This window comes from Buteo buteo, chromosome 13, assembly GCF_964188355.1.
Source record: "Buteo buteo chromosome 13, bButBut1.hap1.1, whole genome shotgun sequence".
NCBI lineage: Eukaryota > Metazoa > Chordata > Aves > Accipitriformes > Accipitridae > Buteo > Buteo buteo.
The window spans coordinates 26512540-26538945 of NC_134183.1; the positions used below are offsets into that span (position 1 = coordinate 26512540).

The following is a 26406-nucleotide window of genomic DNA, read 5'->3' on the forward strand; positions in this document are numbered from 1 at the left end:
ACTTAGTACATTCCCTCCACATTCTGGTAAGAAACATCTATTAGTGTTACTCTCCCCCACCAGTAATAGTTCTGTGCAAGACTGAAACATACTATATAAACAATATAGTAGAAGGGTTTTCTGTGTTATACAAGCACCTAAGATGTTACACATTTTACAGAAAAAAAATTCCACATGTGTTTTATATTTCCACCTGTATTCTACAAACACATACCCATCCAGACATTTCATGCTTACTCATTTTCAGAAGGGCAACAAATCAAGAACAAAAAAAAACTTTATTAGCATAAAAAGTACATATTCAGTAATCAATACTCAAATTCCTTCACAGCATCCGGCATGTTTGATACATCTTTCTGTATTTGCTACAGTTGGAGGAAGAAGGAGTTGTAAGATGTCAGAGGCTTAGGGTTAGAGGAGGGGTTGGTGGAGGGGGTTTTTTTGTTTAATGCTTTTAAATTATGTAAACATTCAGAGTGAAACCTGTACAACTTAAAAGTTAAATAAAACCCAATTTCAGCAATACAAAAAAAGCAATATAAAAAAAGTATTCAGATGCATGACATGCATCAGAAGAAAATGTAGAAGAACATGGCAAGTAAGTGAACATGTCTTAAAAAAGTTAGATCATACTGGAAATTCTCTGTAAATATCTGTATGGCTCAACATGATAAACTTTATAAAATGACTTGGTTCTGTAAGAGATCTGTACAGTTGCACCTATTTTAACTTCATTAAACAAAAATATATTAGAACAATAGACTGATCAAAAGGAATAAGAAAAGTTTACTCAAGTTTAACATTTCAAGCTGCCTATCTAGTTAATCTATTGGACAGAGGTAGATGACCAATACTAGTGGCCAAGCTATTCTAGCAAGAGCTTTTAGCTATCTTGTCAAGTTTTTATATTCAAAGCCAATGTGAAAAGGCTTCATAGATGAAGGATATATTTCAAAAAGCCAGCCAGAAAACCTGTATTGCTGATGGAAGTAGTTTCAATTATACTGCTGAAAGCAAAGAGTGTGTAAGAATAAGTCATTTACCAGACCGCTGTAAGGACACCAATGATCAAGCACTAAAGCTCATGCAGTCATTTCACAAAAGTGACATTAATTTGTTCATTTCTTATTCTTATTTTAGAAGCTGAACCATTGCTACCTATCTGGCTCATAACTAGTCAAAATAAGATTGCAGGGTACCACGGCGGCGGATATCACATGTCCAGCAATGGAAACCACCTCCCAATGAATTGGCATGGCGAATATTCACTTTGATTGTAGAAATGCCTGCAAGAAACATACATTGCATACTTTAAAATCTCAAATTCATGTGGTAAGCATTGATCAGAACCAATAATGCTTTAGCAGATCATGTGCATCAGACGCAAGTACAGAAAGTATTTCCTACTCATTTGTTAAGAATTTATTTTCCCAAATTCCAGGCAGAGAACAAGCTAGGAACATAGCTGGCTTGCTTAATCCAGCAATACCCTCAGGAATATACAGTCCCTGGAGCACAGCCAGTGTCTGATGTGTTATGATGTGCCAGTAATAAAAAGAAATTAAGTTTTTGCGGTATGTGAAGAATTAGCTGAAATTCTGCTACAATATATGACCAGGGCACATTTACATAAATCTCTGTGAGCATTTACGGTTCAGACACTGAATGTGCTCTTTCAAGAAAAGAAACATTCAAAGTACAGAGCTTTGAGTCTCTCTTTCTCTGAAAGGGGAAAGAGACTGTTATACTTATTACCTAGATTAAGCTTCCTCTCACTTCTTTTCAGCTCTGATGTTTCAGCTGTGGCTCAGCTTATACAAAGTCCCAACAGACAGACTATGATCAGAAGACTTTTCTGTTAAGATTGCCTTTTTGCTTCTTGGTACTTTCAGGAGCTCAGGAGCAGCTCGATAGAATCCATCATCTAGGTCAGCAATAGTTTTGTTCCCAGTAGACCCATCTCAGTCCTAGGAACTTACTGACTACAGGAGTTTATTTGGAACTCACACAGACTATGAAGTTCAAGTGTGAAAGATATATCATGGTTAGCATTAATAGCCTCATTTTTAAGTACTTTCAAGCATTTATAAATCCTCAGCTCCTTGGTCACGCAGAGAATTAAAACAATCTAAGACTGAAAAGCTAAGTGATACACTGAAGGTTGCATAGCCAGTCTTTAAAAGCAGATTGAAGCATTAGATTAGATTGCATGGTTCTCACCTGCAATCATCTCAGATTTGAGGGAAGCTTCAATAAGTGCACTCACATCCATGGCACCAACCCGTCTTCTAGGTTCACAGTTGCTATCTTCCACACTTTGGATCATTCTCTCCTTCCCATTATTTTTCTCCCTTTAAAGGATTCTGCTGGTGCTGGGGAGTATTTTTGCTCTACAGTACAATGATCCCTCACTTCCCTTGACTGCTCATCTACCCACCAGTCTTTCTGCCCTATCAACTTTTGCATCACCATGTGCTTATCCTGCAGCAATAGTCAGCTGGCTGTAGCACCAAGCAATCTGGCTACCCTCCTACTAACCAACTATAAACCACAAGTAGATCTACCTACATCTTTCCCTCTCAGCATGATGGAAGCAGTTGGATTAACAGCATGAGTTCAGATTTTTAAGTCTATATTATTTGCCTTCACAGCAAGCTGTACATAATAAGACTTTCAGCTTTTATATTCAATTACAGTTCTCCTGCCACTGTGTTTCCAAAGGAATTTCACTCTACCATGACGTTACATCTCACAGGACTGAAATTCTCCATAAATGAGCAGAAATACCTGTATTAAGTGGTCTTAAATTGACAGTTTAAAGTACTATGAGTTAGAAACTAGAAAAATCTGAAAGCATTTTTGCACTGAGGGATAGCCAGCTCTACATCACTCAGCAATAGGTGCACTCAACCTCTCCAAGACTGATTTTGACCTCCAAATTGAACAGACAGTTTTATATTAAAAAAGCTCACTCAAAAGCATGCTCGCTGTAACTTTAGTTGCTACTCATACCTTTATTTGCTGCAAGCTGTAGGGGGTACAAGCTGTAAGATGCATTCATATGACTGACGTATCCAGGAGAGAAATCACTGAATGATTCTTACTTGCTAATCCAATTGTTTGAGTACCCTTTCCAGTGCTGACTGCTTTAACTACTTTAAGCAAAACCTCCATTCATCCTGATGTGCATAGCTGGTATCACAATCATTTAATTTTAAGTGTATGTTGAAATATGTTAGGACATACCCAGATTTTCAAACATCTTCTGAATTGATGTCTCATTGGCGTCCACCATCACACGTTTCTCATCCAGCATTAGGACATTCATGGAGAGCCATTTAGAAGACATCCACAGTGGGTGATCTAAACACATGAGAATAAACCTTCTACTGTACCAATGTTGCCCCATATTAATACTCTTAAGAATACTCTTGGAATTCTTAGAAAAGAAAGAGTAAATATACCATCTGGGATGAGTGGCACAGGGGGGCGAATCACAGTCCAGCCTGCTTTCTTGAAGAGCTCAATCTGAAAGAGCAATTTAATTAGATTCTAAAACAGGGTTCTTAAAGTATCATACTATGAACTCCAACCTATTCAACATTTTCTCAGGCTACTTCAACGTACATGACGTGCCCCTCCCACTGTTCACTACTCTTGCGCTCTAAAAACCATCCCAGTTTTCATACAAGCATTTTTTTAAAGCCTTTTCAAACTTTGGATACAGCTAGCATTTTTCTTCTACTGTTTTTATATATGTTATGTATACTAAGATATGTTAAACACAAAAGGTAACAGATGCAGTTTGGAGCCTGTGAAGTAAAGATATTAGCAACAGCACAAAAGAATTAAATTCTTTATTTTTGGTATTATTTCTTCCCATATGACTGTAAAAAACCATTGATATGAATTACACTGCCATTTATAGAAAAAAACCACCAGAAATACCACATAAAATTATGTTGGCATCATGCTTCATAAGAAACTTAATATGCAGCTTATTTAACAAATGGAACAAAATATAGGCATCCTAGGGTATACTTTGTGTCTCTAAGAATTAGACAATCAAGTTAAAAATAAGGAGGATAATTTGGCTAAGGAGAACTGACTTTTCAATTTCATCTGAACACTTAGAAGAGCTCTTTATTCAAGTGTTACCACGAGGTGGAGCTCCGATTCTGAAATAACCACCCCGACCTGCCAAGATTTCAAAGAAAAGCCCCCTTTCACCCGCGCTCCCCCCACCCACCCATTTCCCAGTCATCCAGAACTGCTAAATCAGTTTGTCTGAAAGAAAGCTGCATCTATCTTTTCTATCTACACAGACAGCAGTTTTCCATGAAAAAAGTCCCAGCACATGGGTTTAACACAAGGAGACCAAGAGGCTCCTTTTGCAAGTAAGATTATGAAAAACAGGGGAAGGGAAAAGGGGAAGAAAAGACTATGACTGTTTTAAAAATTATATTCTCATAATGGATATTACAAGAGGCAGTAATTCAATGAGACCATTTGCATTGAAGCCACTTGCTGAGAAGAGGCTAATGTTGCCTCTAACAGCTATGCTGTGCACAGTGTTCCATAATCTCTGCTGCACACAGCTCTATCCCACTGATTCAGTATCAGCTCAACTATTCCCAGGTGGTTGTACAGCTTCTGAAGTCACGGGCATCCTCACAAAAATCCTCAGGCACTGACAGTACAGGTAACATGTCCAGAGATGAGTTCTCACTTTCTGGAAGGCTTTCTGATCTGATTGCACTGTTTAGCCATACTAGCTTTTTCTCAGATTGAAGTAGTAGTTTACATACTGAACCATGTCTCTCCTTTCCTACTATTCAAAAAGTATTTCTCCCTCAGTTATTCAAAGCTGAATGCCTGAGCAATTACCATCCTCCTGCCATTGGTAGAGTTAACAATACCAAAGGAGAGGCTTCCAAAATAGGAATACAAAGGGGGATGTCCTGGTTTCAGCTGGGACAGAGTTAATTGTCTTCCTAGTAGCTGGTACAGTGCTATGTTTTGAGTTCAGTATGAGAAGAATGTTGATAACACTGACGTTTTCAGTTGTTGCTAAGTAGTGTTTAGTCTAAAATCAAGGATTTTTCAGCTTCTCATGCCCAGCCAGTGAGAAAGCTGGAGGGGCACAAGAAGTTGGCACAGGACACAGCCAGGGCACCTGACCCAAAGTGGCCAAGAGGGTATTCCATACCATGTGACGTCATATCTAGTATAGGAACTGGGGGGAGTGGGGGCAGGGGAAATCGCCTCTCAGGGACTAACTGGGTGTCGATTGGTGGGTCGTGAGCAATTGCACTGCGCATCATTTGTACATTCCAATCCTTTTATTATTACTGTTGTCATTTTATTAGTGTTATCATTATCATTATTAGTTTCTTTTCTGTTCTATTAAACCGTTCTTATCTCAACCCATGAGTTTTACTTCTTTTCCCGATTTTCTCCCCCATCCCGCTGGGTGGGGGCAAGTGAGTGGGCTGCATGGTGCTTAGTTGCTGGCTGGGGTTAAACCACGACAGGGGATTACACATCTGAGCAGCAGAAACCCCTCAATTTCTCCTTGGATACAATTAATATATTTAAGTAGTGGAAGTGTTCAGAGAAGTAGTATACCCTAAGTACTTGCTTTGATACTACATTATTACAAAATAGATCACTTCCATCATATTTAAACCATGTATATAGGAAGAAACACAACACGTCTGCCTAGCCTCACAGTAAGAGAGCACAAAGAGCAGTAGCAGAAAACAATGGCCATTGCACTACTGAGAAAGTTCTACAGTCAAGATGCAAATACAACTATAAGTTCCTGAACAACTGTCTGAGTGCTATTTAAATTCAATAACTTAACATTATTCAACTGTATACAAAATAAACATGTGTATTAGCAATTATCCAGCAGGAACCTAATCCAGCTGAGTAACTTTTAAACACAAAACACTTTCCCCTCTGCTACACTCTTACCTGATGGCAGGGACGGTCTGGGTTAGAGAGCACAAGACCAGGACCAATTATATTAAAAGTGGCATCAATGTGCATAGGGTTAGGATCCTTAAAGGATATTACATGCACTCTATAGTCTGGTGCAAGATGCCGCGTCATCCATTCAATGCCCATGTAATTTGTAACCTGAAACCAGGACAAAGTAAGTTTCACTAGGCTAGAAACTGTATCCAAACTTAGTCTAAGGTTTTATTTAAAAAAATATTTAAAGCCAAAATACAAATTTGTGCCTCTAGTTAACCCCTTAGCTGTAAGACAGTCTCATCCTGTATATCAGACATTCTACAAATAGCAACTTCTTTTGTCAACACTCTTATTTTAATGCTGGTCAGGGATTTAAAAAGACATAAATACAAGTATCAATCACTAAGGTAGATACCAAAACTGTTGGAAGAAATCTTTGTTTACCTGGCTCCTTTGTACAAAGATATCTCTTCCAGCTCTAATGAAGTCAGCGGCATCAAAGCATGGCTCAAATTCAGTAGTTACAAATTTTCCCTGAGCTGCCAGTTTATGCCTGTCTTCAACAGAGTGGATTGGATAATCCTGGTTATAGAAATAGGAACAGCAACTTTAGATTGGAGATGGTAAGGGAAAGTTTTCAAACTATTTGCTACTGAAGAGTATTTTGAAATTAAGAAAACATGTTTATATTGATAGCTATTATGTTCCTTAGAAGTGGTTTGGTTTACTTGTTACTAGAATAAAAAAAAAAGAAAGCATAAATGTGGAAGTTTAAGTAAAAGGTTTTAAGTACATTCAAGAACAGGTGATGGGATAAGCAACAACAGCTATACAGAGAAGTTAATTGCTCTTCAGAGCCAATGTCTTATAATATTCTGGCTTCTGAATCAAAAGAATTCATTACCAGGGGAGTTTAACTATCCAACAAATCACTGCACAGTGACAGAAATACTGTTATGGAAGCTATTTCCTAACAAAGGTAGACTCCCTACTTTTTTCCACATTTTAGAATGGAGCACTACTTCAAACTAGAAGGTAGATCTTCAGAAATTTAAATAGATTTTAGAATGAAACAATGCAATTAAGAACAAATGAGGTGTGAAGAACAGCACAAAAACCCTACTCCTGGATAAGTTGTTTCTATGCTTTAGAACAGGCTCTGAAAATTTTCCAGTACTGACAGATTAAGGTAATTTTGTTTAACAAAGACTTCTTTACATCATTGATAAGACGTCACTGTTCCCAGAAAGTTATAATCACTCCACAACTAGTTTTACTGCACTTACTGTGGATGCCCTTACCAAGGTCCTAATGCATTTGGGGGCCTATAGGAAACTATCAAAATGGTCCAAGTCAAAATTATTACAAAAGAAAAAAATTAAGAAAATACTCACTCAAATATTTGGAAGGTAAATACTCACAGTTTCAATCCTCCACTATTTCTTTTATGTAACTTTCAAAATACTAATCATCATGCAAAACAAAGATTATGACAGGTTTTTTCCTGTGACAAAATATATTTTCTTTCCCACTTTCCTGATACACTTAGGACATATGGACATTATCAGGGAATCTTAATTCTTTAAAGTAATCTTTGTGATGTCTTTCTAGCATTCCTTCCTCTTTAGTAATGCTAAGTTACAGCCAGTAATCAAAACAATTCAAAGCAGACTTGAATTCAATAGACACAACTTCCTGTTTCTTATTCCCTAATTGCACACACTCAGTTTCAGCTGGAAGGCCACAGAATATTTGCATACATTAGAAAACCCACAAATTTCCCAGAGTTGTTTTGTTATTGTTGCCGTTCCCCCAGTTTTGAGACCTAAATACCAGGTTGCAACTATCAACAAAATTCTGTATAACCGGAACTGAAGTTCTGAAGCAAAAAAAGAACAATACCTGATCATAGAGTTCATCTGCCATTGTGGGTTTGGGGGCAGTTGTCCACTTAGCACCACAGTTGAAATATTCTTTGATTATTCGTCTATATGCTCTGTACTCAAAGAACCGAGCACGCCAAGCCATAGGTGCTTCAATAATTTCATTTCCCACCACCAACAGGATGTCTCTTGGCATGGCAGCGTACATACCTGAAAGGAAAAAGGCCATTACCCTATGAGACAAATATGCTTTTCTCAGCTCTTTCAGCTTATTAACTTTTCACCCTCCTTTTTACCATCCAAAAGGATGGCAGAAAGCCTCTTTAGCAAAGTCAGGAAACCAGTGCATAATTTGAGGTCCTTACATTCTTCAGTAAGTTTTCAAAGTGACATTTTTTTGTTCAAAATACATGCAACTTTTGCTACAAAGCCTCACTCATAACAAGTTCACGGCCAGATGAAAGCCATCCACAATCTACAAGCCTCCACTTCATAATTTGGTTAATGGAAATTAACTAGACAAATGTTTATGATTTACTCAGGCAACTTGAAAAGGTGATGATGGGTAGCAAGTTTTCCAGGTGCACCTCATTTCTTTATATGCCACCCTTTTAAAAAGACTTTTTGCTACAGAGGAATTTGATGGAACACAGAACTACTGCAGGAAGTAGTGCCATTAGATTTTCCATTAACGTTATCTGTTCCTTAATGAATTTGAATTCCACTAGAACAACTTAAGAACAGATTTGACTTGAAAGGAGCCTGGAGACTACACTTGATGCAAAGCTGAGTATGAGCCACTGCTCTCACTGCAAATAACCAAAGCCATATGGTGCTATACAAGGAGGAATGTGGCCAGGAGATAAAAAGCCATTAAAATTTCCTTGACACTAGTGAGGATTCTCCTGGAAAACTGTTTTTAGTTTTGGCCTCCATAGTTTAAGATGGATCCAACTCTAGGATCCAACAAAGGGCTATCAAGACAGTCAGGGGCGCCTTACAGGACATGACCTGGGAGAAGTGGAGGGACCTCAGCTTATTTCATGTGGCAAGTAAGGGATGAAGGACTAAGCCTACAGCTACTTTCAGGGACATTAAACAGGACAGATGAATACTTCTTGGTAGTGGCAGCAACAACATAGCAAGGAAATCTGGCAACAGATGCTGGTGTGGGAAGTTCAGGTTAGGTATTAGGAAAACATCTTTCACTAGGAAATCCATGCAGCACTGAAACAAGTCAGCAAACCAGGTGGCAAAATCTCCATCCCTGGAGATTTTCCAAGTCATAGCTACACAAAGCCATCACTGACCTCATCTAGCACTGGCAATAATCCTGCTCCAAGCAAGAAGGTAGACTAGATGACACCCAAATTGTCTCAGATAAGAGCTAAATAGACAAGGCCTTAAACAATGGAAGAACATTTACCTGTAGACTCAAAATCAGGTGTTTTATACTTCACAGACCAGTCAATTGGATCAGGCCTCTTGACAATTACACCTTCTCTTTTCAAAATATTGCACATCTCTTCAATTTCAGCAATAGCTTTTTTTAAATGGTCTTTGGGGAAGCTCTGGCCTCCAAATTTCTGATAAAACCCCCAATACTTTTCATATGTGTTGGCCTAAAACAAAAGGACAGGTAAGTGACAAAGGATAAGCATCAGTTATTTTGGTAGAGTGAGATAGATGCATAAGACACAGTTCTTAATGTTCAAAGTTTCTTGTTCTTCTTTCATCAACTTCCCATTGTTCTGTATGTGTTATGACCCTAACATGTTGTAGTGTGCCTTATATTTGATTCCTGCAATATTTTGAAGAGTTGCTAAGAATTGTTAATGTCCTGCTGATTCTTCTAAAATAAAGGGGCAGGGGGGAGGGAAGGGAGGAAAGGAAGGGAGAAGCATCAATGCTTCAGATAAATGCTCAACTATTCCTGGCTGAGAATCCCTGTCCTGGTAGCACTCTACTGTCTTTATTTTTTGTCTTTACTACTTCTATTTATACACACCATTGGCAAGGTTTCACTCAGAAGTTTTATGATGTGCATGTGTCCAGCCATTAAACTTACGTAAGTGCAGGTGTTAGACTAGTTGTGAACAGCTGATGTCTTCACAAATATTTACACACAGTAACAAAGTTAAGTTTCAGCTGTATGTGCTAAGCAGGCTCATTGAACTAGCAGATAGCTTCAGTACTGCTAACAGACTGTACATGTGGCATGATGCCTAAGAAAGAAGTCCTCTAAGGAACAGCAGGAAAAAAAGGAAAGCCATTCTGGAATGTGGAGAAGTAAGTACACATTTCACTCCCACTTGCAAGTTTAGTTTGACTTTTAGATGGGATTTTCAGGATATTTCATTTCCTCATATTTTTGGATATAGATGGATCAGTAGCTTATATTACTTGTTTCTACTGATGGAAATACTATTATAAATAATGTAATAAATATTTCTAGAAGTCTCTTCCCCTCTTTAGCCATAGTGCTACAGAAAGCCTCATTATTTATCAAACCACAGATGAAAACCAAGAGACTACATTACACTTCAGTTAGTATTTAGTGGCTAGTATTGCCAAGTGGCCATGAAAGATTTGGTCCTCATTACACTAGACCTGTACGAACACACACCAAACACTACAGACTCTGCTGTTTAATAAGGCTAGCAGACATGTTTTTAAATGAAAACAACCTTGAGCTCATCTCCAAAATGCATACATCTGTAGTCACCTTGTTAAAACCTCACTTCGGTACTGTCACAGTGGTGACATCAGGAATTCTAGAACCATCCCAAGTACAGGTAATATGCCTTGTTGGCTAGAAGAGGCCACACTTCAGGTACAGCAGCAGTCTAGAAAATGCAAGAGATACTAAATTCATCTGTCAGGGTTGGATTACAGCAAGTACAACATTTATAGGTCTAAATCCTCTGCTCCTGAAATCTTGTTATAGTCATCTTGAATTAAAAACTAATTCAAAATAATGTCCTAGTTTTCATGGTTAAGAAAATCCAGACATATAATCAAACAAATTATGCTGCTTCAGTTCAAAGTATCTTTGAAAGTACTTCATTCAGATTTATAAGCTGTGAAACCAGCAGTTTTGATGCATCTCTGCTAACACTAAGATGGCAGAGGAACAAGTGCATATGGAGCCCTTCTGGAATGACAGCAGAAGAGGTCAGGAACAGGTGAGCAAGCAGTCAGGCCTTCCTTCTACCAAACAGAGTCTTGCTCATTCAGGTAGCACAAGTGACAGCAATGGGATGAAGGAGAACCTGCCCTTCCAAACATGAGGTTATCTCCTGATGCTGCAGTCCTGACTACCTTCCAGAAAGCAATCTTCCAGACAAAAACAATGCAATGATGTTCCTTTTGTGCTAGTACTATCAGTGAGCCCCAAGCAGGCAAGGTCATTCATCTGAAGGCATGCCTGATGTCCTTTAACAATCCAGGCTATCCACTCCACTATTTCTGGATATTTGCCCTCATGCTAGAGAGGTAAGACAGAAGGAAGACAAACTTCAACCTTTTAGACATCCTTAACATTTATATAGACAGACCAGGCAAAGGTCTCAGCATGGCCATCCTGCTCCTCCAGTATTGAAGCTTCCTCCCATCCTTCCTGAAGGAATTTATTCTTTTTCTTTAAGTGAGGTCTTGGGTAATTTGATCACCTCAGCCTTGCCAGCTGTTCAGAACTCACAGGCAGATCATATGAAGTGCCTAGCATTCCTATGGAAACCTGTTCTGCTAATGAGACAAATTTGTCCTGAGGAGCAAAGCTAGTAATCTTCAGAGCCACCAGTGATGTATTTGAATATCATTAAGTCCCAAGAGGTGCAGCTCCTCTCTTCACCAGGTGTTCTCTAGTACTGCTCTTTTTCAAACCTGAGAAATTACACTTGCATTACACTAATACAATGGCATAATCTTAAAGTTACAACACAGTAGGGGTTAACACCATAACAACACTCATATTCCCTACCTTCTAAATAACTGGGAAAAGGATATATGACTGTGACATCTACTACATACCAATTCAGGGTTGAGATTTCAGGCCCCTTTGATCATACACATACAAATCATTTCAGACTGTTCAAAAAGTACCATGGCCAGGACACAGAAAAGAGCTTTAAATAATCTTCTCAATGCACCTTATAACCTCCTGTCTGAGAGTACCTGAGAAACTGTATCAGCACTTCAGGAAAACTCTTTCTTTTCAGAAAGAAATGTAAGAGTGTGCTGTAAGGAAAAGATTGTCTTTAAGAAACGGCAGAATTACTCCCTATAGTTGCTATATATTTTAAATATTTGTTGTGGAAAATAATTAATGCTATCAATGTTAAGGCTCTCGAGATGTACCTTCAAGCTAGTAATGACAGTTATTAAATTTAGTACATTAAACCAGAGATTCAAATCAAAATGCTTTTTGCCTAATTCAGTAGTAAGCACACCCCCTCCCCAGATATAATGATCTGTGGTAATAACACCTCTTCACAAAAAAATGCATTATTATTCACAAAATATACTGACAAACATTGCAGAGTACAAAGCTATAAAGCTCAACTGTTTAAGTGTCAACCGCTTCAAAAGAATACATCTGAACTGAGATTTTTGACTAAAGTGCTAGTTCAAAAAAGGACATCTTCCAAATTAATGTAGTTGCTAACCTCCTAGTTAAGATTTCCCATGTTTCCCAGTAGTGTATTTACCTCTACAAAACCTACATAGCTCATTTCAAGCTCCCAAAAGGATATGCAATAAAGTGTCAGCTCAATAATATTCATCAGATATGCAAGTCTCCCTATACAATTCATTCCTCCTCCTTCTTACACCAAGCACATCATTCCCACATCACAGCAGAAAGACTTGTGTATACCAAACCCACATCTCAAAGTACAAGAGTGCTTGCTGAATGCAGCCATACTTCCTGCACTTAAATGTTTTGTAAATAAACATGCATACAATCTTAAAACACAATTTACAAGTACCTCAAAGCAAGTATTTACCAAACTGTTATAATTTGTGTTTTTTAAAACATCTCAGGTCTAAAGCCTCAGTTTTTCCTTATACAACTCAAATTTGCTAGTTTTAAACTGCAGTTCTTATAAACAATGACCTCATTCATATTTGGCAGAAGGCACATGATACACATCAACCCCACTATTGCTACTTACAGGGACAGTACTAGGGATTTCTGCCTACTGTATTACACTGGAGCAACACACACATACATGCCTTAACTTTCAGCCACATAGAGATTTGAACAATAACTGAATCTATTAATATCTTTCAGTATTGGCAAGGTAGGATTTGGACTACTGTTTGGATTATTTAGCAACGCCCCCAAGCAAAGTTACTGTTGCAGTTTCTACAGCACAATTTAAGACAAAACCAGAGAAAACTGGAGGAAACCATATCTCAGCTGGCATGCTCTATTACTATTACCTGTTGCGGCCAACGTATTCTTTAGACTTGGCAGTTTACATAAAGCAAAGCTAAAGCTTGCTTTAACCCCAAGTTGTACGTATTTGAATTGCAGAGGTAATCCTGCAGTTTGGCATTCCTCATTGAGCTTTTGATATTGTATGTAACACAAAGTGAAGTTCTGACCTCATTTGATCAGTTATGCCTTAATAGGCAGTAGAACCAGCCTAGCTGTATAGCATGTCACACTTCAGCAAGTTAGATATTTCAAAGAGTGTTTTTTCTGACATTAAAGCAAGGCCTTGGCCACTACTTGAGAACAGATTTTTGCTTCATTTAATGTTAAAATGTAAAAAAAGTTAGACATGTTTTTTCCCTTACTCTTTCTGTACATTCATTATAGCAGTTTTAAGTACATAAATGAACATACATACACTTGTATATTAGAAATGCCAATCCTCATTTGCTGCTTTTTCTGAAGCTGCTAGAATATCTCTGGAGTGTCTGAAACAGGATTTGAGACATTGGTAACTGAGCTTCAGCTTTCAAGGAGTAAATACAAGTCATAATGAAGTCAGTGGTAGTTTTCATTGCACTCACTGGGGCCAAGATGTCATCTCAAATGTCCCAATGTAAATCAGATGATTAGTCTTCAGTCTGGGGATTAGAGCTACCAAGCTGCACTAATTCATTCACACTCCTCCAATCACTTTTGCCCAGATTCATAGCCCAGATTCTAAAGAAAGATATACCAATGTAAAAAGGGCTAGGAGAAGTCTCCACAAGTACATCCCAAGCTTCCTCTAAACTACTATTTCCAGCACTTTAAACATATTTTCAGTATCTTTGCCATTCCTTCAATGTCAGATCAGAAGAATTTCCTTTCTTTTTCTAACTGAGGTCTTCTGGTCAACTTTGTCACGATACCCTTTAAGAATTTTACTAAGGTCTCTTCAGCAGAAGTAGTGTGCCAGCTCATTTTGCTGTGATAGCCATGGATTACATGCTGCCTTGGAGGTAGTACTGTACTGTGACACCAGAAGAAAACAATTCAAGATCATCCCCACAACTGCAGGAAACAACACATACTTAGCAACTTTCAAGTCCAGGTAAAGTACACAATAAAAATCTGGAGCAAGCCCATTGTTTGAGTGTTCCTGTTCTAAAATACAACGTTTCAGAGAACAAAGAAATGTGGATTTATTTAGGTTGCTGTTGTAGCTTTAGGCACAGAAAAGCCCTGAAAAACAGAGGACTATGTATGCAACGTAAGAGTTGCAGTGAGCTAATTAAGAGCTATTTAAACAGAATGATCCTGCTAGTCTATAGCTATAGAACTCAATCTTTCTCAGACTATTAAGTAGAAAACTACATTTTTCTTCAAGTGGTAACCCGGCTTAGTTTTGAGCCCAATTAAGCTTTCATCATTCCTACCAAGTCTCTCAAAAGCTAGAGTATGTACTTTGATAGCATCAGGGCAATATTACTAGAGCAGACTGCACGTATTAGAGATTCTCTCTACTACTGACTTCTGTTAAGACAGCTAATTCAGTTGAAAGTGCAAAGAAAAAGCATATCCCCCACCAACATGGCTATGCTGTCAAGTTTCACAGATGTAAACAACTACTTTGAAAAAAAGAATCCTCAAGAGTAAACACCGCACCTTGTGCACTGTAAAGCTTAAGCAAATTGTATATAGAAAAACCACATTATTTCTTACTTAAGGTTGGCTTTTTGTTGTTTACCTTAACCTCCACAGAAAAAGGTGGGACACAAGCATTTTCAGCTCTTCCCACAATGACCTCTTCCAGTGGATCCCATTCATTGTACGAGCAAACAAGACAGTCCTTAGGCACAGAGCTAGCAGCCTTGTTGTCATCAGCAGCACAGGTGTTCTGGGAGGCTGTAGCTGCCCGGGTGCTCTGGAAAGATCGCTGCACCCATCCTGTAAAGACTCTTCCAAGCTTAAAATAAAAATAAGAATGAAAATTACGTTTCCCTTACAAAAGGGGCAAAAAGCAACGGTTCAGTCCGCGAGTGCCTTACACTGTCATCCCAAAGCAACGCACGTTATTTGGGGCATCGACAGAAACACACTCTTCCAGCCAGTCTAATTGATTCACAGCCTGCTAGATGCTTAAAGGACAATCTGCCTTTTAAAATACGCGCGGTTCAGAAGGGTAACGGCGTAGGAGCACAGCACCGGCAGCGGCGACCACAGTCACTGAACTCTGTGCTGCTGAACTGGCCGGACGCACGGGTGAGCCACGGCCACACGAGCCTGCAGCCGCCCCGCGCCCGCTCGCCACCTCCCGGAGCACCGCCGCGCCCGCCGGCGCAGGACCGCCTCCCGAGGGAGCAGCCTCAGCCCCAGCCCCCCGAGCCCGGCGGCGGACCAGCGCGGCACCGACCCGCGAGCCGATATAATGCGCCGCTTCGGCTCCCCGGCTGCCCCCGCGCAAGCACCGCACTCGCAGCATTTCTGCGGGCAGGGCAGGACGCCTCCGCTCCGCTCCGCACCGTCCCCGCCCCCGCCGGCAGCGCAACTAGCGCCCGCCGCCCGCCCCGCAGCCTTTATAGCGGCCCGCCACGCCCCCCGCACCGCCCATGGGCTGCGGGGGCGCGGAGCCCCTACGGGGGCGGCAGCTGCGCCCCCCCGCCCCTCCACAGCCGCAGCCGGGCGGCGGCGGGGCCCCGGCGGGAAGGGCCCGCACGGCGGCGCGGACCACCCTCGTCCCCCCGCTCACGGTTCAGGGATCGCCCGGCGCTGCCCGCCCGTCGGGATGAAAGAGCAGCCGGAGCGATGGAGCCCCAGACCCAGGCCCGGGGCGGCGGAGCCTAGCTGGGTGAGGCAATCTCCTGTAAAACTGGCTGGCGGCTTCTTTCGACATACCTGGATCTCGTTTCCACAAACGGCTCTTTAGCAGCAATCTGACTTTGAAGGTTTCCAGTCAGGTTCCATTCCAAATTCTTCTCTAAAAAGTGTGCTGAAGTACATCATTCAGTTATTTTTAGTCACCAAATACGCAGGTTCTTCATTAAACCTGTAGTAGACAAATTCGATTTTACCCCAATTTCCAACAATTCATATGCTAAGAATTCAGATTTTCAGACAACAACCAAAAGATTTTGAGATTCAACTAAAAATATTTTAATTCTTTAATTACTGAAGGGGTGTTTCAAGAATATCCCAAACACTTAATTTCAAATTCCGGCTTTTCAAAATGCGTATTGTATGATGAAAAGTCATCTTAAAATGAAAACCTAAACCAGTTAGCTCCTAGTAGACCTAAACTTATTTTCTCCTGCAAAACCTCTCCATGAAAAAATCAACAGAAGTATCTTCAAGAATACTTCTATCTCAACAGAACTGCAGTCGACAACAAGAAACCTGTTTGCTACCAGCTCTACTCATATTTAGTATATCCCCACTAGCCTGATACATTATTCTGCATTTTCTCAACTTTGCATACAAGTTCACTTTTAAATCATTTGATTTTGCCTTACAAAAGTCAAAAGCAGACATAGCGAAAAAAATAGTTTTGCCAGAGTTATTCTGTTTAAAGTTGTAAAAATCTGCCTCTCTCTTTCAACCTTATTACTTTTGGTTCTGCCTTTATCACCCACACGGTACCTAGTATTTCTTCAGCCTTGGTCAATACTCCGTCAACCATTATCCAGAGCTAGGACAGTGGGACATGGCTGTGAACAGACATGATATTTAACACTACTTCTATATGTAAGATCATGGGTAGCACTAGTGAACTCAGCAGACGTATCTATAGCAGGAAAAAGGTAAACATCACTGGTAGTGACATAAATTAAAACATAAGCTATGGTCTTAGAATACAGCAAATCAGCTACAGTTTTAACACGCCTTAGACATATAAGTAAGCAAGTTTTATTCTACTGGGTAATTAATCATTCAGCAGTTTGCCTTTTTGGCACAGGTAAAGACTCCACGTTCCCAGGAGAAATAGGACAGTACAAGTGCTCTCTTCATGAATTTACGTACTTCTCAGAGAAAAGTTAATTATTTCAGTTGGTATGATATCAAACATGCTTTACCCTGTTTCATACGACTGCAGAACTTCTTCATAACTCACTGGTCTTAGTTAGGACTCATTTGTAACATAATTGCCTCAAACATTCTTCTTGTATCAAAAAGGATACAAGGATTTTTTTAGTTTCAAAAAGGAATTTTCTTGATGCTACTTAATTCCTAGTTACCATTTTTTGTCATCTATTTAATAAAAAAAAACAGCCCTAAGTTTATGCTAGTTCTGCCCAAATGCTTGTTATTTGATTCAGTTGATTTTGCCAAGATAACTCTACTCACATTGACCTTCTAAAAAAATTAATGATTGGCTTGTGGCTAAATCCAAAGGTCTCACTTCTTTTTCTGTCCTTTTCGACTTATCAGCTAGTTTTGGACCTTTGGATCATTCTTTATCAACTCAGTTTACATAGTTTTTCTGACTCTGCACAATACTTCTTTTCCTACTTACTACATATGCTTGATGCTTTATAAGTTCCCTAAAATTGTCCTCACCATCATTGCAATGGGCTTTGTACTGAATGCTCTACTGTAGGAGTCAATTATATGGAACTTAGTGACTGGGCCTGAAAGTAGCTCACGGTCACAAGAGCATTCCAGACGCCTTTGGAAGGCCTTGAACAGAATAAACAAAAAAAGAAAGATCCCAATTAGGAAAACACAGGTGCACATTCCGCAATAAAGGGAACTTGGCACAAAGAACCTCAATTCAGCAGTTTATCTTGACCAATTAGACTGAGAGAAGTTTCGCATGTTTTAGTTGATATAACCAATTATGTCCTATGTTTATGCACGTGTACAGAGTTAGTATAACCAATTATATCTTATGTTTATACGCATGTACAGTGTCAATATAACCAATCATATTTTATGCTTGTGCACGTGGACACTAAATGCTTGCATGCAGCAGCCAATCAAAGCTTCTTAGGAACTTAGAGAATTGTATAAGAATGATCAGCTAGGCTCAATAAACTGGCAACTTTGATCATCATATTTGTGTCCTGTCGTCTGTCCCCGCATGGAATTTCGCAACACTCTACCATTTTTTTTATTTTTCTACTGGACTGCATTTCTTCTGCTCACATTTTTTTCAGTGAAAAAATTCTTTTCCATATCTCCAAAGTCTGTTTTTTACCTTTCTTAGGGGTAGTTCCTCCTGAAAATAAGCCAATCTTCATTTAAGTACAATCAAAGCAGAAATTCTTTCCTTTTCCTAACTGGCACATTTATGATCTGACCTTGAAACCTTTACTCATGGTAAATAGCATTTTCCTTCCAGCCTTCACTGAGTACCAGTCATTTGACCCCCAGATTGCCCTCACATGGGCCTTGATACCTGCAATGCTACCAATGCACTAACCGTCTAAAATGCACTCTAGTGGTATCCCTACACTTCTTTCATCACTTGACCATCTTCTGGGTGACTTGAAAAAAAAATCTTATTTGCCTCCTTAAAGCAGTCACTTACTTATATTTCTCTGCTTACATCTTTTTATTCCTTAACACCCAATACAGACTTCATACAGTTCGCATTTATGGTGTATGGAAGTGTCATTCCTCACAGTTCCCTTTTTGGCATCAAAATGAGAGTCCTCCTTGCTTTCTGTGTACTAGGTAGCTCTTTATATCTTCTTCTTCCTCTGCTACAAGAAGGGCTTGATCTACCAATGTGTGTTTTAACAGTGACATAAATCATGGAGCACGACACCAGTAATGATTATTCAAATGTATATAAAGCCAAGTTTGTTCATTCAAATACAAGAAAGTTACTTAAACATGTGGTTCCCTAAGCAGGTGCTGAGCTCTTTGGATCAAAAATCTTATTATAAAGACCACATCATTGATTTTATTACATACAACTGCTAGAATTATTATAACACCTTGAAAGCTCAGGTCACTACCCAAAAGCTTGCCAATTACATTCAAAATTATGTGCTGATCTAGTAAAGATATTTTCTTCCACTGCAAACCTCACCTCAGTATGGAATTTTAGCTTGAAACAGGAACAGGAGGTTCACATCACTATTGCTGAGATCTGATTATTATTGCTGAGATAAAGATTAACTATAAAGTTGTTCTTTTTTTTTTAAATGAGGCTCTATGCATTTTTCATAATATTCTATCCGTCAATTTTAAGTGACATAAGGTACCTTGCAGGCTTATATAAAACCATCTCATTCTGGTAACTGGGTAATCCATTTAAAGCAATGGGGTTCCAGTTAACCAAGAACAACATTCTGGCCCAACAGTATTAGAGAATAAGATACTAAGTAGCAAAATTCTGGTTTAAAAGCCAGAATTAGAAAAAGCAACAGGACACATGCAGTAGAGAGAAGTTAACCTTGGCAACAAGACCCCTGTTAGTGAAGATTAAAGTATAAATTCAGGTATGTTTTAGGACAGTATCTGGTCTCAGCCTCACGTATCTTTTTCTCTAACACATACGTATTAGAGAAACATTAGTCTCAAGGGATTATACTACTGTTTAAACGTGAATTTCCATCTGTCTAGGAATTGAGGTCCTGCCTTTCAGAGCATACATTGTTTAGATTTGTAATGTCGTATAGCAACATGCCTGAATCACTTGAGGGACACATTTAAGGTTAAGGATCGGCCTACCCTTTCTTACCAGTGTTTCTGCTATGTTACTGATTAAAACGATTTGGTATAAGATATCTGGTGTGAGCTGGTCTTAACATTTACATATATTCAACAGTTTTTACTTATCCTTACTTTTACTTTACTTACAGAAACTTACTCTGTTCAGCAATGCAAAGGAGAGAGACTTCAATTCCTTCTAGTGCCTTGTCAAGGATACTGCGTGCTTAATTCCAACAGACTACACCCACAAGAAGAGAATTTGGCACAGCACCTCTTATCTGTTAGCTATCAGAAACAACATAGAAAAATCCAGTATGCTTCTTAGAAAGCCAGTTTCAAACTTCCTGTATTTCAGAAGTCTGGACTGTTCCAGTTGGGAAGAATGAATGCACCTCAAAATATTAAAATTACTTTTTTTTTTTCCCCTCTCCTTTGAGCTCATAATTTTATAGTCAACTCTGAACTCTAAAACCAGTCAAAAGATTTTGTTACACATAATTAAAACAATTTCTTTAATTTAAAATATTTCACTTTAACTTGTGACTTATAATAAAAGCTGAAAATCAATGTACTATTTTCAAAGTCCTTTGAAAGATACTTCAATTTCAATTAAATAATATAAATCTTGCTTTATCATTCTTCACACTCAAAAGAAAGATATAATTAGATTTAATCCCTTATCCAAGCAAACAAACTACGTATGTAAGATGGCAGGAAATTCTTTCTCCCTAATCTCAGCTTCACCAAACTCGATTTAATCTTTAAACTTGCTGACAAACTCTACATGGCTTCTGCCTATTTTATCTTTTATAGTTATTGAAGGACAAGTCCTGTAGTTTTCCCCAAATGCCAATTCTGGCTACTTCTTGGAAGATTTTCTGTTCTTTCTTGTCAGGACATCTTTGTTGTGTGGCATGCTGAAGTGCCAAATTCTCTGTCAGGCTGAATGCAATCTGCTACAATGGAGTTTTGACTACACGCTCCTCTGAGTACAAGAACTAAGTAAAACTAATTTCCTCTCTTTTTGTGCAATTCATATGGTACATGATAATTCATAATCATAAAGTGGATGGTATTTACCATAATCAGAGATCAGAATTTATACGGAATCTCCATTATGTGGAGACACCGTATCTAATAGCTCTGCAATGTTTCTGCTAGTCCGGGCACTTAAGCAGACTTTTTATTCCTATCCAGCTAGCTATTATCACAAAACTTGTAGGAACTTAATACCGTTGAGACCTATGACCCTTTCTCAAATTTGTCTGAAAGCAGCCAACAGGTTCAAGTTACAGGGAGGGGAAGGATAACAGATACAGACATACACACACATACACAACCCATGGTCATATAACCTTATGTTCTTAAGAAGCAAGACTAAAACCTTCCTTGTATTTGAGAAATCAAAAGATGAAAAAATTTTTCATGTTTGAAAGCAGATGGCTTATGTAGATGTTTTCTGTATGAAACTTAGGTAGCAATAGATAAAAAATTTGTACTATTGTTAGCATACTGGTATGATTAAATTCTTAGTGTATTATTTTATTTACGCAAACATTGCTTTTCATATCTTTCTGTTAAAATATCATTAAAAATTCATTGCAAAATGCAATCAAATCATGCATACAACCAAAATGCATTTCAACAGATGTAACTCAAAAGAACATATCAATATTAATATGTATTACACCAAATTTCAAGCATGTCTGATAATTCAGGAAATAATTTAACTCCTTTTTTGGGAACCAGGTAGCTGGAATACTGGAAGGAGGTAGAGAAACAGTTACGTATCCCCACCCAAAACTAGGCTCAGTAACTGAGCAAAGGAAACAGTACATGTAGTAGAGGTGCATATATATATATATATATGTGAAGGGCAGGACACTGGCCAGCGAGGCTATAGAAGTTGCAGTTGAAATAGCAAACACAATGATAGAGCTCTGGTGAGATAATTGTTAGACAAAACTTCTGGCTTAAAAGTAGTCCAAAAAAAAAATAAATTTGGAACTTTGAGCAAATAAAATCGATGACTAAATCCATCTGATCTCAGGAGGACTGGACTTTCCACTGTCCTTCGGGCTACTCACAAAGTATGTTACATCATAGAAATGACTGATGTAATAATTTCTTTTCCTAAAAGAGCTTGCAGAAATCCACATTCTGACTAGCTACACTGTATGTGCACATAAACATGAATACCAATATACATATAAATATCTGTTTTAATTTTAGATGTCACGTTTCTATTATAGAAAGGTGACAGAGCTGAATAAAGTTCTATGAAGGCAAAGGATTTGGTGATCATAATCCATGACATTTTATACTCTGTCATTTCCAGAGGCAGTGCAGGGCTGACTACTGAAAAACACAGGAGATTCATGCAGCAAAAGGCTCATCACTTGGTGGGATAGTTTTCATTCAGACCAGTATTTCCATGTATAGAGTAACATGATCTGCCAACATTTTCTAGGGTCAGTACTGTGACGATACTTTCTCTCAGGGCTGCCAAGTGAACTTCATGGCTCTAGGACATTTGAAATCTCTTGAATCTCAAATATATGGTCCTGCAACATAGCCTGTTTTACATTAGCATTTAAAATTTGAAAACTGCTTCACATCTTTCCTGAAGAATATTTATAGAAATTATTAATATAACTTTGCTGTGCCCCTGAAATAATAACTGTATCCAGTTTTCTTCTCACTCTCACTGGAGTCAAAATTGCAGCCATATCACATTATACATCTGAACAACAGTTTCAAAAATTCTTGTTCCTTTAACCACTGTGTGAGTAGAAACTGCAAGTAAGCTACTGGCCTCCTAATGTGAAGGGGGTTTCATGATTTTTGTGGCAATACTTAGCATTTATTCCACTTGTTTTCTTTCTTGGAAGAGACAGGAAGCCTTGGCTCTCCAATAACCTCCTAATCCATCCCAAGTTTCCAGGAGAGGACAGCCCAATGCACCAAAGTTATTAGACCTCTCTTTACTTTAGAGAATGCCACAAAAAACAGCTTTCCTCTGCTTCTGCTTTCTACACTGAACCACAGAATGCCTTGAAGAGACTCCCTGACAAGAAGAATAAGCCACAGAACCTCAGTCACTCTGTGCAGTTTCTTGAGCTTTTGAATATTCTGTTTGACAGACAAGCAATTACTCAGTTACTATTTTCTAGCATATGCATGCAGTTTATTCGTGTGAAAGAGGTTGGAGTACCCTTAGACTAAACTAGATGGCAGATGTTGTCTGGTCAGTTTGCTACTGCTCAGTAAATAAGGCTGTAAGAATAAAGCCTCTTTTTCCCCCTCCCTTTTTCTAAGAAAACACAGTTCTTTCTTTGACAAGCACATTCCAACACTTGATGCTCTTGTTGGCAGCTTCTATGAATGTTGCTCATACTGTAATGCCTCTGAAAAGTCTGCTGAGCATAAGTTTGCCTTGATGGTAGGATAGTAATAAATTATACAATTAGGGTTTGATTTGAGTGTCTCCTTCAGAGGATTTCATAAATTCATTGCGAGTTTTATGCTGAATCTGATTCAAGCCTGACATTAGTGGTTAAAAAACAACACTGGATTTGGACACATGGATGTCATTTACTCTTTCATCACAAGTGAAAAAAATATGGTAAAGTCAAAATTTGGTGGAAAGTAGTAATTTTAAATTCTCTGAGGTCAAGGCTCAGTTAAGCTTTCTGCTTAATCCTTACCCTTTCATATTGTCTTGGCCACTTCAGTTCTTGACAGATAACAAGCCCTTGGCAGAGAGGAGAGAGCAAGTAGCTTGCTTGCAATGACTGGGATACCTGTACTAACCTAACTATCTGAACTCTGAATGAACTTCTGCTGGGATAGCTTTGGAATGAGTTTGGCTGTATATCTGTAACGAACTAACAGAATTCAAAATCTATTTATGGGATGGTAACATTTTCTCAACTCCATGAAAGAGAATTGAGCAAGGCTCCCTTTGGAGTTTCTGTGTTAGGAGATGAGGTCACTCCTGAGCTTTGACAGCTCCCTTCCCTGGTCTTGAAGAGCACGTCTGTTCTGATGAATCCCATCCATGTCATCCAAGGAAGATGAGGATGGGGTCAGTGCCAAATATCTAGTTACCATCCAACACCAGGAATCTCTCACATGTTGCTGTAGAATATTACATTTTTGTTCCTAGAACTTTCATACCCATTGCTTTTAACACCTCTGCAACCTCTGAGAAAGATAAGTCTCACTATGATTCTAACAGCTTCACCCAGAGTTTCTTTAGCCAGTCATAAATGAGCAGAGAGCTAAGCCTAAGCTCACTACTCAATACAAAGTAGTTTAAGATTTTTTTTCAATAGCCTAGAAACAACCACAGAATTGTAAGGAGATTTGGTGGGCAATTTTCTAGCAAAACAAGTTCTTGGTTGCAAAATGCCAATTTCTTGAAATTAAAAAGTTTCATTAAGAGGTTTTAGACCAAATAAATTTAGGCAGAACAGAGGAAAGGTTCCCTTTCCTTCTTCCACTTTCTGCTCCAGTTTTCCATGCAGGCTGCTGGGAAGACAGACACTCACAGTCTGCTGTGAGTGCTACATGTACACTACAAACCTTCTGGCTTTGCAGCAAAATGGTTAGATCTCCAACTAGAGCTACTAGATGCTTTTGAAGACCAGGTCCTCTCTCAAAATACCATATATGATTCTAACCAGTGGGCTAAACTACTAAGTCATGATATGCAGGATGGAGTAGCTAAGATCCATAGTTATTAATTGCATACATAGTATTGTCATTCCATGCTACCCTAATAACACACCTGTCATCTTCTGTGGAGTGTAGCAGATCTCCTGTATGTCTACACTATTAGATATCTATATGTGCGGCATACAAATCTGGACTATCTATATGGTTTTGTCTAACAAGTCATGGCATGTTTATTCATAGCCAGGTTGCGCCTTTTTCATCTTTTAAAAGCAATGTCATTAACATAAAGGAACATAAAAGAGCTTGTGACAGTGCAGCAAAGTAAAGGCACCCTGGAACATCTAGATTTCTTGCTTTTTGGAGGGACCTGGGTAATCCGTTAGACAAAACTTTCTTGGAAATTCCAGGGTCACAGGAGCAGTTCACTCACTTTGAAGGACACTTTTTTGGAGGTTGGTGATTGCAAAGTATTTCAGTGAAGAGAGGTGTCAAATCAGCTGCAGACTGGACAGCAAGTCAGCTCACCTAGCTGACCAACTAGAAATCCTGATGCATTACAATATTGTAAGCATCATCCCTCAGAAGTTAGGAAAGATCTCAAAAAATACCAATAAACTGCTGATGTTAGCACAGTTTAAGTGGTACCAGAGCATGTGTTTCACTGACCTTCATCTCCTGAACCACTGTCAGACAGGGAGGACAAAAATGGAATGGCCTGAACTCTGCCATGAGTAGGTTCAGTGATTTATATCTCCATAAATTATGGACTTGGTTCTTAAATTTACAAAAATTATTTTGCCTGGCTAATAGACACCTTGCACCCCTTGCCAAGTGGGAAGGGAACAGAAGGAGAATTTGAGGTGTAGCATGTAGGGAATGGAGATCAAGCTGTTGCTCACTATCTCCTCATTCCTTCCTTTGCATTAGTCCTAATGCTGGTACTAATATGACTCCTTGATGAGCCAGTTCTACTCAGTGAGTCAGCAGAGAACTCACCCAGAAAAATACAGTTTTCTGCTGGCTTAGTGAGCTAAATTCATCACTGAAGTGTCAGAAGAGCACCAGAGCTGGAGCAAGGGAGGCAGTGGAGCTAGGAGGCCACATAAGGAGGAGAGGGAAACAGAATTGGCAGCACCAATGAATTAGATCAGGTCAGCTTGTCTCACCTGATTGAAACCTTACAGAAACACCATGGTAATACTGCAAATGAACCTTTAGTAGCAACTGTAGTAGCTGTGAGTTTGAAAACAGGACAGAAGGGCATTTGAAACTGGAAATTGAAGATTGAAGACTTCAGTTTAGCTATCCTGAAAAACACCTAATTGGGGCTTTCAGTAGGAAGGGTCAGGTGAAACACATAAGAAAAGAAAAAACCCAGCTGACCTATTACACAGGTTCATGGAAGCCACAGGTCATCCACTCTGAATCCCATCTCTACCATTCATGAGTAATTAGGTAAGTGTTGTTTTGTGGTATGATTATTGTCACTTGAGCTAGCCAGAATGGAGCATGCTGCCTTGTAGCATTACAGTGATATCTCCCATCAAACCATAAAAAATGGAAGAGAAAAGAGAAGAGGCTGTCTGCACAGAAGATGCTGCAGCCTGGAGCATCCTATGGTTAGCCAACCTGAGGATTGCTGGGCTTTACCATGCTCCCTGTCCATGTACCTTCCTCTTAACTAACAGTACAGTGAGCTTGAATCCCAATTTAATACAAACTTCCAGTTGCTTGTTATGCTCTGGTGACATCTCGTGGGTCAAAGCAAGACATCCTTGT

At 39.0% G+C, this 26406-nt stretch overlaps 1 protein-coding gene across 2 annotated transcripts; it reads right to left on the bottom strand.

Moving 5' to 3' along the window:
* Positions 1 to 276: 276 nt before the first annotated feature.
* GATM (glycine amidinotransferase) lies at positions 277 to 15812 on the bottom strand. Of its 2 annotated transcripts, XM_075043964.1 has the most exons (9): positions 15701 to 15812; positions 15035 to 15253; positions 9292 to 9487; positions 7885 to 8075; positions 6427 to 6564; positions 5980 to 6144; positions 3465 to 3528; positions 3247 to 3363; positions 277 to 1286 (listed from the first exon to the last, which is right to left on the bottom strand). In XM_075043964.1, exons 1-9 carry the CDS (start codon positions 15767 to 15769, stop codon positions 1174 to 1176), a joined length of 1272 nt encoding a protein of 423 aa, XP_074900065.1. In that variant the 5' UTR covers positions 15770 to 15812; the 3' UTR covers positions 277 to 1173. The 2 variants fall into 2 exon arrangements, with proteins under 2 accessions (XP_074900065.1, XP_074900066.1); XM_075043965.1 differs by lacking the exons at positions 15035 to 15253; positions 15701 to 15812 and adding an exon at positions 10591 to 10709.
* Between the last annotated feature and the right edge of the window lie 10594 nt (positions 15813 to 26406).